Genomic DNA, 14,471 nt, shown 5'->3' on the forward strand with positions numbered 1-14,471 from the left:
CATATTTCATTCTTCTCACCTTTTTTGCTCACAAGAATCAAAATTTTGAGATATTTATTGATAGTGTCATGAATGTTATCAATATTTCTTCATGAATCTATTGTTATCTATACTGACAATCGTTTGATTGCCAAAAAGGATGGTTTTACTAAAATTAAACTTTATTGATTATATATATATATATATATATATATGTTTATTTATTTATTTATTGTGAAAAATCTTTGTGGATTTACACACACAAAGTAGCTAAAATGATTATTTACAACTAATATTATCCTAATTTTACTACCATGTGGACTTATTTTATTTTTAAATAAATATAAATTTATTTACTTGGATAAATATTTATATTTGGTATCTATCTACATTGTGTTCATTAATGTTTTATCTCCAGATGAACAATCAAGAACATATTTGAATGTTGCAATGCAAGTCATTGTTCATTAACTAGTATTAACTTCCACAGCATCACTTTGATAAAGTTGCATTTAGATGATCAAGTATCATATATTAGCCACTAGCATAGTCCAATGCCAATTTCAAAAATACTGCTAACTAAACCAAATTCAAAAAAAAAAATCATATAATTTTTAAAAATTATTTTCCTACATTTTGCATGTACAAAAAAAAGCCTAAAAGAAGTAAAAGAAAGAAGAAAACTCAAACAAAATCTTAAGTTCTACAAATATTTTCACATTCTTGTGATAATTTCCAAACTTAAATAGAATACCATAATGTGTTCCAAAAAGAAGCACACGATTATTAAAAATTGTAGAATAAAATAAGTCAAGGAATGCATCAAATATAATAATATTTGTAATATTTTTATTGTCCAAAATGTCAATGCTGACGAAGCCTAAGACCCGCAGCTTTCCAGGGGGTATGGACCCAAAGGCCAGCTGACGTCACTGCCACGGTGGAGGGGGTCATGACATGGGAGTCAAGTCAATGGACCCCCGTGGCTCAAGTCAACACTTAGTTCCCCACTTTGGCGCACTTTCGCGGAATCTTCCCCTTCCTCCTTTTTCTACTCTTTTTTATCATGGACTTTATAACCACCCACCCCACGTCCTTTGGTATTGTGTTCGGCTCGGTACCAGGGCTCGTCGTTAGCCTCGGACACTTCGCTTCTGAATATCTTCTTCCCCCCCCCCCCCCAGGAACACAACCTAAACTTTTCTTAAAGAATAATGCACTTTATAATCACTACTGACTTTGATTTCTCGTCACAATTCGATCGTTTCCAACTCCCCCTTCAATCACTACTCCTTACACTTTATCAAGAATATCGCACACAAGTTCCACTTGAAAACGCAACGGTACCATACAGTTTCTTAACTATAAAAGTTATATTTATTATTATATGGAGTAAGTTTTTTTTCACACATGTAGGGAATGGTAGAGTAGGGGATTGGTTTTCGTAGGAGGGGGTGGATTACCGCGTTCCAATGGGATGGTTTCGTGGAACTGGGGGAGGCAGAGTGGGAACGGGCCGGGTTGTGGGAGTTCACCACGTTGTCACCCTCCCCGTCCCCTTCCCCTTCACCGGACCCCCTCTCTCTTTGCTTCATTCGACTCCCTGTTGCTGTTGCTGCTCTTGTTGCTTCTCTGTCTGTGTTCTTCGGCGCTGTGTCTGCGTCGCAATTAACTTCTTCACGTCCATCTTCTCTCCCGCTCTTGGTTTTCTACTACCCCTTTCCCTCCCCTGCTCTCTTTTCCTTTCTCTCTCTCGCCCTTGGTCTGTACCGGCGCCGCCGAGCTTCTCCAACTCCACTCGTTTTTGTCGGTACCGTGACCATCGTTTTTTCCTTAGCGACCATGGATGCACCGCCGCCTCCGCCTCCTTTACCCCCTCCACTCCTTGTTCTTCCGTCTTCTCATCCCTGCTAGTCGACTGCTGGGGGGTCTTAAACTCGTTTTTTCCATCGCTCGTGCGCTCCGCTTTTGATGCCCGCTAACCGGGCTGAATGTTTTTTTTGAACACTGCGTCGGTGTGAACTCTCCACCTTGTGACACGACCGTAGTGTTATTCTCCTCTCCCTCCTCCCCTTGCCTCCTCGCCGATCCAATTCGCATTCTCGCGCCCCCTCTGATTGCCACCCGGATTTGTCGCTTCTTGTCTGTGTCCGTATTGGTCTTGTTTTCGCATTCCCCGGCTTGGTTGTGTGCGGGTGATGGTGATGTGCCAGGACTTTTTCTTGGTCGTGGATTAGCGATCAGCTGTTTCTGGTTTTGTATGGGAAGCATTGGTGCATAGGCAACTTGATGTCCTTCAGCGCACTTCGAGACTGGCACCGCCTTGAACACTTGAGGGAACGGCGCAGATTGGATTGTAAATAGTGGATGATTGTCGCCTGAAAAATTATGGAAACTCGAGGGTTTGAGTTTGACACTCATTCCATGGCCGCAGGGCACTACTCTGTGCACAATTTAGGTCGAGAATCGTCACGTGGATCGGCTAGAATTGAGGAGCACACGAATTACGAATCACCGTCTCATCCTGCGCGCATAGCTAGGGCAACGCGTGCAGCGCGTGTAGGGTTCAGAAGCCCTGCCAAACGCCCATACACGCCCGCTCAACAAGCACGACAAGCAGAGAGTCTGAAAGCCATTCTCCCAGAATTGGATACTGCATTAGCCGTTCATAATAGAAGTGAGAGGACCTCACAAAGAACTCCAGAGTTTGACCGCACTCGAGGCGCGGTTCACACCAAGCCTTCCAAGGGGCCACAGTACGCATTGAAGGTTGCTTTGGATGCTGCTAATGCACTAGGGAAAGGTTTCGACGTTACCTCGGATTTTCGTCTTGCGTTTGCCAAGGGCTCTTCTGGATCCCGTTTAGTTGAAATTGATGAAGAGAATACACAAGACATCTACGCGCCTGGGAATGTTGTGATTCCCAATGTGTCCATTGACATAAGGTGTGACAAAGGGGAAAAAACGCACTATGCCTCGGAAGTTTTGACATATGCCCAGGTATTTTCTCTTTGGCTCTTCTTACAGGCTGCCAAATTATATTTATTACAGCAAACATCTGCTCGGGGTTTGAGTCTGGTGTGGGGTTGAGAGTTGAGGTTGTTACCGTAGTAAGTCCATATCACCGAGCTACAGGTTGAAGAGTAGTAATCACTAGGTGAATCTTGTCCCGAATTATTGGGCTAGTCTATCTTCTCCCGCAGCTTGGAGCAGAAGAAAAACAGTATTTTCTTTACTTTTTGATGGGGCATCCTTCGCAAATGTGAACTTAGCCCTTGTCATCCGTTTCAACACTATAGATATGTCCTTCTCTGAATACAATTGAGAGAGTATGTTTGAGGATCATTATCTACAGCAGATATTCAGCAGCTCAATTGCAGATGATTAGTGGATTTTTCAGTCTATTACGAAATGTTTAGGTACATCTTTTGCCCGGTGGGGGATGTCTTGTGTATTTTAGATATACTCCGAGGAATTCAAACGTTTTAGAGCTTTCCCGGCGGGATGGGTATTCAAGCATTTTTGAACCTGTATTGAATTGATTCATCTTGATGTTGGAGTACATATGATACCTCTCCAGAAACTGTGGTTGTCCAATGTTTGGTTTAAGTAGAATTGTTGATTTTGCAATGCGAATACACATACGCTCAAAGACCTGGGTTTGTGCTTTTAACTGACGAAACTAATTTTAGGTGATGGTAATTCTGGTTTGGTTTTTAGAAACGGGCGACTTTCGAAAGGCAGTCTTTGACAGGACTGTTGTCTTGACGCCATACTGTTCCTACCACATATTGTGTCGTAATGGTGATCGCTATTTTTATGTGCAGATGTGTGGTCGTTTTAACCAAGCTGCCGCTATTGATGGGAAGATGCCGTTGGGTCTCTTCAATAATATGTTCAGCTTCCATGGTCCTTGGCAAACAGATCAGAATGCTACGAAAGCCCTAGCGTTGGATGGTTGGTTTGTTAAACTCTATAATTTGCAGCTGACAAGGACCCCTCTGAATTTACGAGATGAAATTAGAAAAGCAATTCCAGCTTCATGGGAGCCGAAAGCATTAGCCAGGTTGAAAATGCTATCCCTTCCGTAAAATAGATGACATCATGACTGTTTCCTTAATGAGCTTTTCTTTGTCTCTGGCTAAGCATTTTTCGTTGATGAAATTATATTTTTTGTAATTCTTTCAAAAAAAAGAGTTACTTCTTTTCAACGCCTTCTGAGTGAAGAGTTAACTCTCTCGATAGTGTTGAGTCTTTAGAATAAATGGAATTGGGTTGTATTCGCTCTCTCACTGGTTTTGATGCTTATTGCTTGGGGAAAAATGCAAAGACTAAAAGCTTCTTTTTTCACACTGTTCCTCAGCTTTATAGAAAAATATGGGACTCACATAATTACAAGTCTCCAAGTTGGAGGAAAGGATGTAATCTATGTCAAACAGCTTCAAAATTCACCCTGCTCTAATGTTGAGGTCCTGAAACGTATGGAGACTATGGCTGAAAGGAGATTTACAGGTCAATCAGGTGGTTACAGCACTCCTAGAGAGCGACCTGGGAAAGATAAGGTATGGGCTGGCCTTCCGCAAATGAAGGATATCATCTTGAGCATATTTTGGTGTCATAATACGCTCCCCACAATTTATTCTCTGAATCGCGGTCTATTAATCTGCGAGTTCAGGTAATAGGTTAGGCACCATGAAGCTGTAGATAGTTTATAAGATATTAAGCTATGTTACATGTAAATAGTTACCAAAGCTTAGTTGGTCCAACGATTAATCAAAACATTCACTTCAGTCTTATTCGAACTGGTGAAGAGCGACATCTGGTAGAATGACATGTCATGTGCTTTCATTGGGTACAGATTATGGATGCATTTTCTCCAACTAGTACGGCAGCTCGATTGAAGCTACCGACATCTTCCACATCATACTCTAAAGAAGTAAGTGTTTTTCCCGTATCTTTTATGATTAGTGACGTGTACCAGGAACAGCTATTGCAAAGGTAAGGGGAATTAGTCTTCAAATTTTGCACAGCTTGTTTTCTCCTCTTAGAAAGAAGTGTCTGGTTTTGATTAGCATACTGCAGACCTAGCCTGTAGTAAGTTCGTGTAGGGAAGTTGTAATATTGGATACATATAGCTTATGAGATTGCTCAATTTTCTTCCAGGGTATAGAGATTTACCAGTGGCGTAGAGGAGGTAATGACATGATGGATTCGCATCATAGATGGCTCGCAACAGTTCCAGAAACTCCTGATGTCATTGCTATGACGTTTGTGCCGATTTCTTCATTGATAAGCGGCATACCTGGCAATGGATATTTAAGTCACGCTGTCAACTTATATATGAGATGTACGTTCATTCTCATGTACTTTTTCACTTGCTGATGAAAACGTGCTTTGTAGGTACAGCTTCGAAAGAGTGAAATTTGTTTCACACTCTGCAGTGTAGAGCCATGGTTATTGCTGAATACAGGATTCATATGCCCATCTTTCTTGATTTAATTGCTTACCTGCATGTTCATGCAGATAAGCCTCCCATTGAAGAGTTACAAAACTTTCTGGAGTTTCAGCTACCGACTCAATGGTCACCTTCATTAGCTGAGCTGGCGCTTGGACCTAGGAGAAAAGAGCCCGTCTGTCCAGTGATGCAGTTCAGTTTGATGGGACCCAAGTTGTATGTAAGCACGAATCAGGTTAGTGATGGCCAGAATACTACTTTTTAACGCTTATGGGATGGAAGTCGTCCATGATCCGTGTCATTGCTTCCTGTTGTATAATGCTGGATTTCAGGTCTTGTGGTCTCAGCACCTCTTGCGACTCGATGTTCTTTCTTTATCTCTTTCTTATTTTACCATTTCACAACTGCACAAGTTGGTACCGCAGTTTCAGGATGGACAACGTCATTAAGATCACTATATCAATCATTTACGTCATTTTGTACTGATTTGTGGGGCTTTGTTCTTTTTCTGATATGGATCTTTCTACATTCGTATTTGACTTGGAGCAGGTCTTAGTGGGCAGGAGACCAGTAACGGGCCTTCGTCTCTACTTGGAAGGAGTGAAGTGTAACAGACTTGCAATTCATCTGCAGCATTTAACAACGCTTCCTCGGATATTGCAACCCCATTGGGATACCCATGTTTCTATAGGAAAACCCGTTTGGAAAGCACCCGAAGAGCATGATGCGCGATGGCTCGAGCCGGTGCAGTGGAAAGGCTTCAGCCACCTTAACACGGCTGCCATTGAATTTAATGAAACATGGTTTGGAGAGCAGAACGATGCTCACATCGTTACTGGAGCGCAACTGCAGGTACACTTAACCACTTCTGTGTTTTGGGTTGTAGTATTAAGAAGAAGTAGGCGTCCCGGTGTAGGTATTTGACTTGCGACTGTCTATCTACCAGTAAATTCATCCGCTACATCATATTTACTGGTTTTCTCTGATATTTTGATTATGTTGTCACTTTGCCAAAAAGCTTTCGGACGGTGGAATGAAGAACGTTCTTTGCTTGAAGCTTCAATTTTCACGAGTTCCAAAATGTTCTATTCGACGCTCTGTGTGGGACAATACTCCTGCTATTTCCCAGAAATCAGGCTTATTTTCACAATTGGGTTTTTCTGGGAAACAACAGCAACAGAAAGCTCCAGTAAGACTCGTTGTTTCTCAAGCCCCATCATTCTTACTTTCTGCCATAATTGTTGCCACAGGTGTTTGACTTCAACGCTTTAGCATGCATATTTTAATGGTTCATATTGTTTTAAGCATGCTTGCGATGGGTGAATTAACAAGAAGGGTTCCTGGAACTAGTTTGTACTGAAGGATCTCCGACATTCGTTCCTTTCTTTTGCAGCCCCCATTCAACCCCAACTCAGCTGTTTGCAACAAAGGGCCTAAGGCACAACCGTTGAAGCTGCTGAAGTTTGTGGATATCACAGAGATGAAGAAAGGACCACAGGACATGCCTGGGCACTGGCTTGTGACTGGAGCGAAGTTGGATGTGGATGGTGGCAAAATATCATTGCGAGTCAAGTACTCGCTTTTACACTATTAAGGGGTTAGATTTGGATGTGGATTTATGCCATGTTGTAGAAGTGAGAGGTATGTCAAAGTTTATGTCAACTTGATTCTCAGGGTATGGCATTATGCTATTGCCTCAGCAGTGCCTGGGATGAGCATCTTTTTGTCTGATCTAGGGCGGCAGCATCTATCTTGCGTGGGAGCGTTCTGGGGCAGAGTATGAGCAAGGCACCTGTGATAACAGTTACCACCCGGGGAAGGAAGAAACCTTCTTTCTCTTCTTTCTTAATATTGTCTCTGTGCAATCTCACATTCCTAGAAGGGGAGGTTATAGTGAATCAAGGTACGACGGCATTTGTAAAGATTTATCATTCATCATAGGCTTGAAAACAGTTCGTTCCATGCTTACCTGCTCCTTCGCTGCAGTTGGCTGCATAACCTCTCCCTCATTTAAAGGCAGCGAGTGTCTCTGTTGAAGCTTTGTTTCCTGCGTTAGCATGCAATGTGAAATTGGACTAGATTCCATGTGGAGTTTATTTTCGTGTGGAGATATTTGACTAAGATATGCTCCACTATGGAAACTCAAAGTAGAGATTGATAGTCTTCTTAAAGACGAGGCTGTTTATCGAGTACCATAATTGTACGATTATAAGCAACCACATCAGTATTCTTACAGTGTTACTGAGCACACTATGCCAAGAGTTGATGCATGTCGGGCTTTTGTGGAGGGTGGTATTTTTTCAATCACTATGCACCAGGAGGAAAACTAGTTCTTTTATGCAATATAATTGGTGCCGACGATTGAGCCACTGTACTTTTGTTTGAGATACAGTTTGAATAGGTCGTTTGAAGAAGGACAGTTAGGAAAGACGAGAAGAAGTCTGAAAATGCTTATATTTCTTTCTGAATCCCAACCGTGCCCACCGTGTGAGCTACTTATGGTTGGGAAGTGATGAGTAAAGGAGACTTGTATGTCAAATCCTGCAGGTTGTTCGAATACCAAGTGACAGGGTGTAATGAAGGCTGCTACAAGTCTTCTCTATTTAGGATTGCTTATTATGAATTGACAGAGTGTGGGGTGATTGTGGTTTTAATGTCTCCTTACTCAGCTTCAGACTAAAATCTAGGATCCAACCTCATCATTAAATTTACGCACAGAAAAATCGGTCTCATTGCATAATTGCAGAAGTCTGACCAGGCATTGACCGGGTCCAGCACACCGCTAATCTTACCATCAGGCATTATTCAGCAATCGAAAGCCTTGGTTCAAATTACAGCAATCCTTGAACAACGTGTTAAATATTTTGTTTGTGTAGATATCCGCATCGTCGTGATCTCACGAGGCAATATGAAACTCTTAGCACCATAAAATATAAGTTATTCATGGCACCTCAGGGTCGGTTCTGGCAGCTTATGCTGATCCCACAGCCTGCGGCGAATGATTTTCTATTATCAATCACTTAAAATCTGGGTGCTACGTGCATGATGGATTTGCTAATAAACTTAAACGCACCGTTTATTGTGCCATGAGTATTGCTTGAAAATGTAGAGTATCTCCTACCTGTACATATTTTTTGGAAAGATGACTGTTTTCTGCAGTGATTCTGGGTTTCTATGTAAAGAACCTTGTATGTTAAATTGATGAAAGTCAGACTTTGTGAATGGTTAATGTGTGTTTATCCTTTAATGGACAATGACTGAAAACTGTCATGTTTTGAGTGTGAATGTGCACTCACTTTCAAAGGCCACTTGTTATCTTAAATATTCTCATAAATATTCCCCGAGTTGAATGTAAATGTGAGCAAAGACAACAAACTCAGATTTATGATTTATTAAATAATTATTTTAAAGGAGTAAAAGTAGCTGCTATTTTTAACACTTCAGTCTTCATTGGTTGAAAATCTTGCTGTCTCAGCACAAAAAGTGTAAATCTGAGAGCACATCTACAGAATTGGCAGGAAGGCTTGGGACCGTGTCGGATCCTCTAATTGCTGAGATCAGCAAAAGGTGTAGAAATCAATACTGTATGGGATGTAAGGAGCAGCGCATGACGAAAACAATTTCTACACCCGTCTTCACCGACCTAACATGAACGATTCATGTGTGAGGCAGTTTGGGCCAACAACAAACGCGACCAGACTTCCGAAGAAGCGAAGGTCATCGACGAGGAATGGAGTCCAAGAGAAAGCCAATGCAGCGAGAATTTTGGCTTGAATTCATCACAAGATTATTGAGAGAGAATAAGAGAAGAGGGCGTTTGTCGAGTTTTCCTCCACGCACTGCAGAAATTCCATGCGGCATATCTGTGCGACCCTCGAGCTCCCACACCAGGTGACCCACATTGTCAACAACGTTGTCCTCCATTGGCATCAACGCAGGAAATGCATTCATACTCTCCTAATAATTGTACCACTAGTTGATGTTGCACATTGCGGCCGGGCTGCCTGGCACGTCCAGTCCTCCGCCGTTGTGTATTTACATTAATTTCGATTCTTCTAGAGTTGGGTATTTCCATAGTCAACCACGGATTGTGCAGGTCACAGCTCTTATGAGAACTACTGGAATTGTGGGTCACATGCTTCGGGGGATAACTCCGAGGTTTGTGTCCTGGTCTGCTGCCGAGATTTCATATTCCGGTGTCATATTTCATTCCAGGTCTCCGCCACTTAGCTTAGGGTTCCAGGCTCTTTATTACCCCCTGCCATTATTCTCCTTCTCCAGCTCATTCTTCTGTCGTCGCTGCTTGTTCCCCAACTTTATTCATCGATGCTGCGGCCCCGGGCTTGAGACAAAGCACGTGCCAGGTTTAGTAGTTTCGTGCCATTGCTACGCTACCGACTCTTTCTCCTCCTCCTCCTCAACCTCCGCCTTCTGAACCTGTGACTTGTCTCTCGCAACCATTTAATAACTCCCAACTCAATACAATTTTCTTCTCATTACTCATCGTTGTTCATTATATGGCCTCAGTATCAAACCTCTGCGTATTTGTTGCAATTTAACTCACCGTCAATGAGATTGTTCATATGCGAAAGCGGTCGCCCCCGGAGGGCTTTCGTACTTCCCCTGTGATCGCCTAAGTGGCGTCGTAAACACGTGTTGGAGTGATGTGATAGTGTGGATGCGGCGTGGGTTTAGTGTGTTGCGATTATGTGACTAGGTGGGGGAGAAGGAGGTTTTGATCAGGGGGCTGGCGGAGAAGTTCACTTCTGACTGGGCCGATTTGCCGTGATGCAGCGGATCCAGGTAGTCCCTCATGTCACTACACAGCTAGCTTAGTCCAGATTTGTGAAGCGAACTCCATTTGGATTTTTGTTTGGAATTCTGCTCGTGCCCATCTGCATATTAGAAAGCAGAGCCTGGTCAATCGATAACATATTTTCTAGAGGTTATCCTGTCGAAGATATTTCAAGAGTGCCACAAGCAAGGATGGGTCTGGCTTGACAGAAGTTTGGTGACCTTAACAATTGTTGGATGTTGAAACTCTCTCCTGCTGCAAAGAATGTTTCTTTTCATTTTGTAGCTATCGTACCGTGGCGACTATATTGATATGTTTTCGACCTGAAGTTGAAATTAAGGTCGACTAGAACAAGATCTTCGCTTACTTGAGAGTTTTTCAGGTGTGCATGAACAGTACACAGTCAATAGTGGATGTGCTTGTGCTAGCGAGACACAATTGTGGTCTAATTTTCTGAAAGTTACATTCTGTATCCTTCTCCCTCTTTGTAATCAGTAGTTATGAACTGTTCGACCCCATCTCTTGCACCGCTGTTGGAGCGTTTCTATGCATATCACGTGTAGACTATGTATATGATTTGTGCTTAAGTTAGTTTGCTTATATAGGCACGGAGCAGTTACTGAAGAAATAGCCAAGATGGAAAGGCATACTCCTGATTGCCCTTACCTGGGCTGTCTTTTTTGCGTGATGAAAGAGACCAATCAATCCAAGTGGCGAGCAAATGTTGCTAATTTTTTCAAGGAGTTCTCTACGCGGAACGAAGATTGTCAGGTGCGTTTAGCTCGTCCTATCTAGTCAATGAATCTTTTGATTTAATCTAATTCAATTTAATTTCGTTTTTTTGCACTGTTTGCGATGTGTTCTTGCACCTGATTGAAAGTCTTAAGTTCATTTGGTGAAGAAAGGCATTCTTGGAATGAGTGTTTGAAAACCTGCGCGGAGTAAACTGCTTCAAAATTAATTGTATAATCAATGCTTTGGATTGTCGAGCCTGGAGTTACGAGGATTACTGAAGTAATTGCATTTGTATCGCCACCTTGCAGGTTCTCGCTGTCAGTAGCCTTTGGAATACTGCTAAGGCGCATCCGAATGATCCAGAGTTCATCGAACTTGGAATTTTTGAGTGTATGGCCCAGCTCATCTGGAAGGGAATCAAAAACCGAAATTGGTTAGCACAGGACCATAATATTTTCATTCCTTACTATGCTGCGCACATTATTGGTTCTTACAGCATGAACACGGAAGAATTTGCACTGCGAGCTGTCCGGGCAGGTATACTGTCAGTGTCGGGTTTCTCAAGTATCCCTTGTGCGGATGGTCTTCATAATTTCGGGTTTGATTGCTAGGGGTTGTGATTCTTCAGTCGATATAGATGTTGACTAGAGTGCGGTTAACAGAAGAGAGTTTGGGATATTGAGACCTAGATCTGTAACCTTAATCGGGTTTATTTTTTGTAAAGATTACTGTGTTCCAACAGTTTGCGACCCCATGGCTTACACATTCAAGTCTTGGGTACACCAGTTGAATGAGGTGCTTGATGCTGCTAGGTGTGATCCCTGCTCTGGTGGAGCTTTTAAGGTGCCGACTGACTTGGGTTGAGCTGCGAGTAGCAGTCCGGGCGCTTCACCACTTAGCTACCTACGAGAGCACTTTTCCAGCTGTCGCTGCGCATAGAGACGTCTTGGAGCTTTCTATTCAGCTGGCACTTAATGCTCTTGAGATTGTCTACACGCACTTTTTGCAGTTTGTTGACAAGCGCATGAGCTACCATTGTGACCTTCTTACACGAGGAATGGATGGACTGGAAATGGAATCTCGGAAGGCAGAGGAATGGGCTAGTCAGTTACAATGTTGGTCACTACAACTCATCACCTGTTTTGCCTTGAGGGAAGAGTTTCTTCCAACGATTTGCCAGGTGAATTTTTTGGGCCAGCTCCCACATATGTGGGGAGGACTCGTAAATGAGAATTCGGCTGCAGGTGTTGGGGTTTTGCACACAATCTGTTATCACAAATTGGGGAGACTTCGCGTAGCCGAATGCCCTGGCATAATTGAGGCCCTTTGTAACATTGCAAGGTCGTCGGACGACTGGCAATACATGGCAGTAGATTGTTTGGTGTGCTTGGTCCAGGATCCGAATACCCGGCTTCAGGTGAGTATCTCATCATCCCTAGCCATGCCGTACTCCTTCAGCCAATATCTCCAGGAGTTGATACATCAACGACTCTAGTTTCGTGTTCATCAGAGGATCTTGTATTGTATTGGAAGATTGTGGGACTGAAGTACGAATGTTCTTGTACTCTCATGCGGTTGCGGACGAGTCTCTGTATTGCCTGTGTCACCAATTTTCAGTTCAGGAACTAGATACCTTGATGCCACATTTATGATCAGCTGGTTCATTTGGCAATTTTCATGTTCAGTGTTCTACTGGGTTTGTTTGGTAGAGTTCTTCCTCTCTGGCACCTAGCATGATACCAATGGCTGTCAGCTGATCTTGTCAAAATGTTATATATTTCTATTCAACTTATTCAAGGTAGTCTGATGTAGATTTTCTTTTTCGTACCTGTGTCTGTAGGTGTTAGACAAGGCCGCAGTTGCTCTAGTAGACCTAGCTGAGTCACCTAACCTTGGAGAGCACAAAAGTTTGGGGGAGGTCTTAACCAACGTATTGCTGGAAGACTACGTTCCTTATCCTTCACCGGCGGTAATACCGCATATTTCTACCAGGACAAGGCATTTGCTGGATGACTTTGCAGCCCAACGGGAGAAGATCAAGTGGGAAAAAACCGCCCCTAAGGAGGATTTGCATTTGAAACAAGCTGCAGCGCTTGTTGTAAAGTTAGAAGGCTTTTCAAAATTTTCAGCTGGAGACATTAGTGGTGCTGCTGCCAAGTACAGCGAGGCGCTGTCACTGTGTCCCGTGAGAGCCAAGAAGGAGAGGGTTGTGCTGCATAGTAAGCGGGCTCAATGTCACTTGCTGCTTCACGATGCCGAAGGAGCTATTAGTGATACTACTCGAGCTTTATCCATTCATAATCCAGCGAACCGCCACAGAAAAAGTTTGTGGAGAAGAGCCCAGGTAAGTCATCACTTTCTACCATGGTTCTTGTGGTGACAACGGGTCCTTATTACCGTAAAGAAGGTCACGCTCTAACTAATAACGCCATGTACATATCAATTTTCTCTTCTGTTTTTTATTCTGTAAGTCATGTGCAAGTCTTCAGATCATTTCAAAATAAAATATCATCTGGTCTATATCCAGTGGGTAGTTTCAGTTATACTGTTTTGCGACACTGATACCCTCCTTCATGCAGGCTTACGAACTCCTCTCTCTTCACAAGGAAAGCCTGCTAGATGCGATCATGTTCGTCAATGAATGCTCGCAACAATCTGCGAGTGAGTCGGATTCGAAGTCGGGTAGTAAAATTCCCGATTATGTGGAGCGTCTTGTGAAGAAGCAAATGCAAGCATCCTGGCTGTTCAAAGACGCTGCTGTCAAGCATGGGAACATTCAATTTGACGTGAATGACAGTGTCGATTCTGAGGAGTTCGAGGCTGAAGAGGCAGATGATGATGATGATGTTGATGATGGGGAATCTGAGTGGGAGACTGCAAGCGAGAGTGAAGAAGCTGCAGTTGATGGGAAAGACAATCCTAGCAAGCAGGAGACAAATCGGGATTTGAAGCGGCCTATTGCACGGAATCGTCCTGTGTTCAAGGGAATCACGTTACAAGATCTCCTTGGTCAGTGAAATGAAAAACGCATTCCACTAATGCAACCTTACTTTTTTATTTTTTTTATGCATTCTCCTCGGCAAGACGGTACATATAGGTATGTATAATTAGCATGGTTTGGGGCTCCCTTGTACCATTTAGAGAAGGTGGTACACAATAACGGAAACAGTCAACATGTGAGCCCCTGACACTGCTCTACGCATGCATCCTCGAGTGCCAGTTTTTGCTCATTTATCACCACCGAGTGTGAACCTGGACTAGCAAAAGAGCAGTGCATTCGGAGGGCTTATCATGTTTTGCCCACTTATCCTATCACACCGTCCCTTCTTAGATACAAGTCTCGTAAGAAGATTGTAAGTGTTTGTAAGATCTCAGGTGGCTGCGGTCATGGTTTTGTCTAAAGAGGAAGCACAGAATGTATCAGAGAAGACTTGGCAAGCACCGCAAGTTGGGTGCACCGCAAGTTAGGTAAAAGAATCTTTGCCTTACGGTGGAGTTTGAAGTGAA

General features: G+C 43.0%; 2 protein-coding genes across 8 annotated transcripts; both read left to right on the forward strand.

Annotated features, from left to right (window-relative positions):
• Nucleotides 1-1,564: 1,564 nt before the first annotated feature.
• LOC112285390 (MACPF domain-containing protein CAD1) lies at nucleotides 1,565-7,687 on the forward strand. Its single transcript, XM_024526182.3, has 9 exons — nucleotides 1,565-2,979; nucleotides 3,807-4,045; nucleotides 4,343-4,541; nucleotides 4,838-4,915; nucleotides 5,143-5,326; nucleotides 5,503-5,669; nucleotides 5,984-6,286; nucleotides 6,453-6,623; nucleotides 6,828-7,687. Exons 1-9 carry the CDS (start codon nucleotides 2,368-2,370, stop codon nucleotides 7,026-7,028), a joined length of 2,154 nt encoding a protein of 717 aa, XP_024381950.1. The 5' UTR covers nucleotides 1,565-2,367; the 3' UTR covers nucleotides 7,029-7,687.
• A 1,366-nt stretch (nucleotides 7,688-9,053) lies between these two features.
• LOC112290926 (uncharacterized) lies at nucleotides 9,054-14,471 on the forward strand. 7 transcript variants are annotated; one of them, XM_024537768.3, is made up of 6 exons: nucleotides 9,054-9,325; nucleotides 10,835-11,000; nucleotides 11,273-11,501; nucleotides 11,777-12,381; nucleotides 12,805-13,308; nucleotides 13,544-14,471. In XM_024537768.3, the coding sequence occupies exons 1-6, from the start codon at nucleotides 9,165-9,167 to the stop codon at nucleotides 13,979-13,981; spliced, it is 2,103 nt and encodes a 700-aa protein (XP_024393536.1). In that variant the 5' UTR covers nucleotides 9,054-9,164; the 3' UTR covers nucleotides 13,982-14,471. The 7 variants fall into 7 exon arrangements, with proteins under 7 accessions (XP_024393536.1, XP_024393602.1, XP_024393545.1 ...); XM_024537834.3 differs by having other exon boundaries at nucleotides 9,187-9,325; nucleotides 11,273-11,397; XM_024537777.3 differs by lacking the exon at nucleotides 9,054-9,325 and adding an exon at nucleotides 10,016-10,237.

Source organism: Physcomitrium patens, chromosome 1 (assembly GCF_059467195.1).
Source record: "Physcomitrium patens ecotype Gransden chromosome 1, ASM5946719v1, whole genome shotgun sequence".
NCBI classification, from domain to species: domain Eukaryota; kingdom Viridiplantae; phylum Streptophyta; class Bryopsida; order Funariales; family Funariaceae; genus Physcomitrium; species Physcomitrium patens.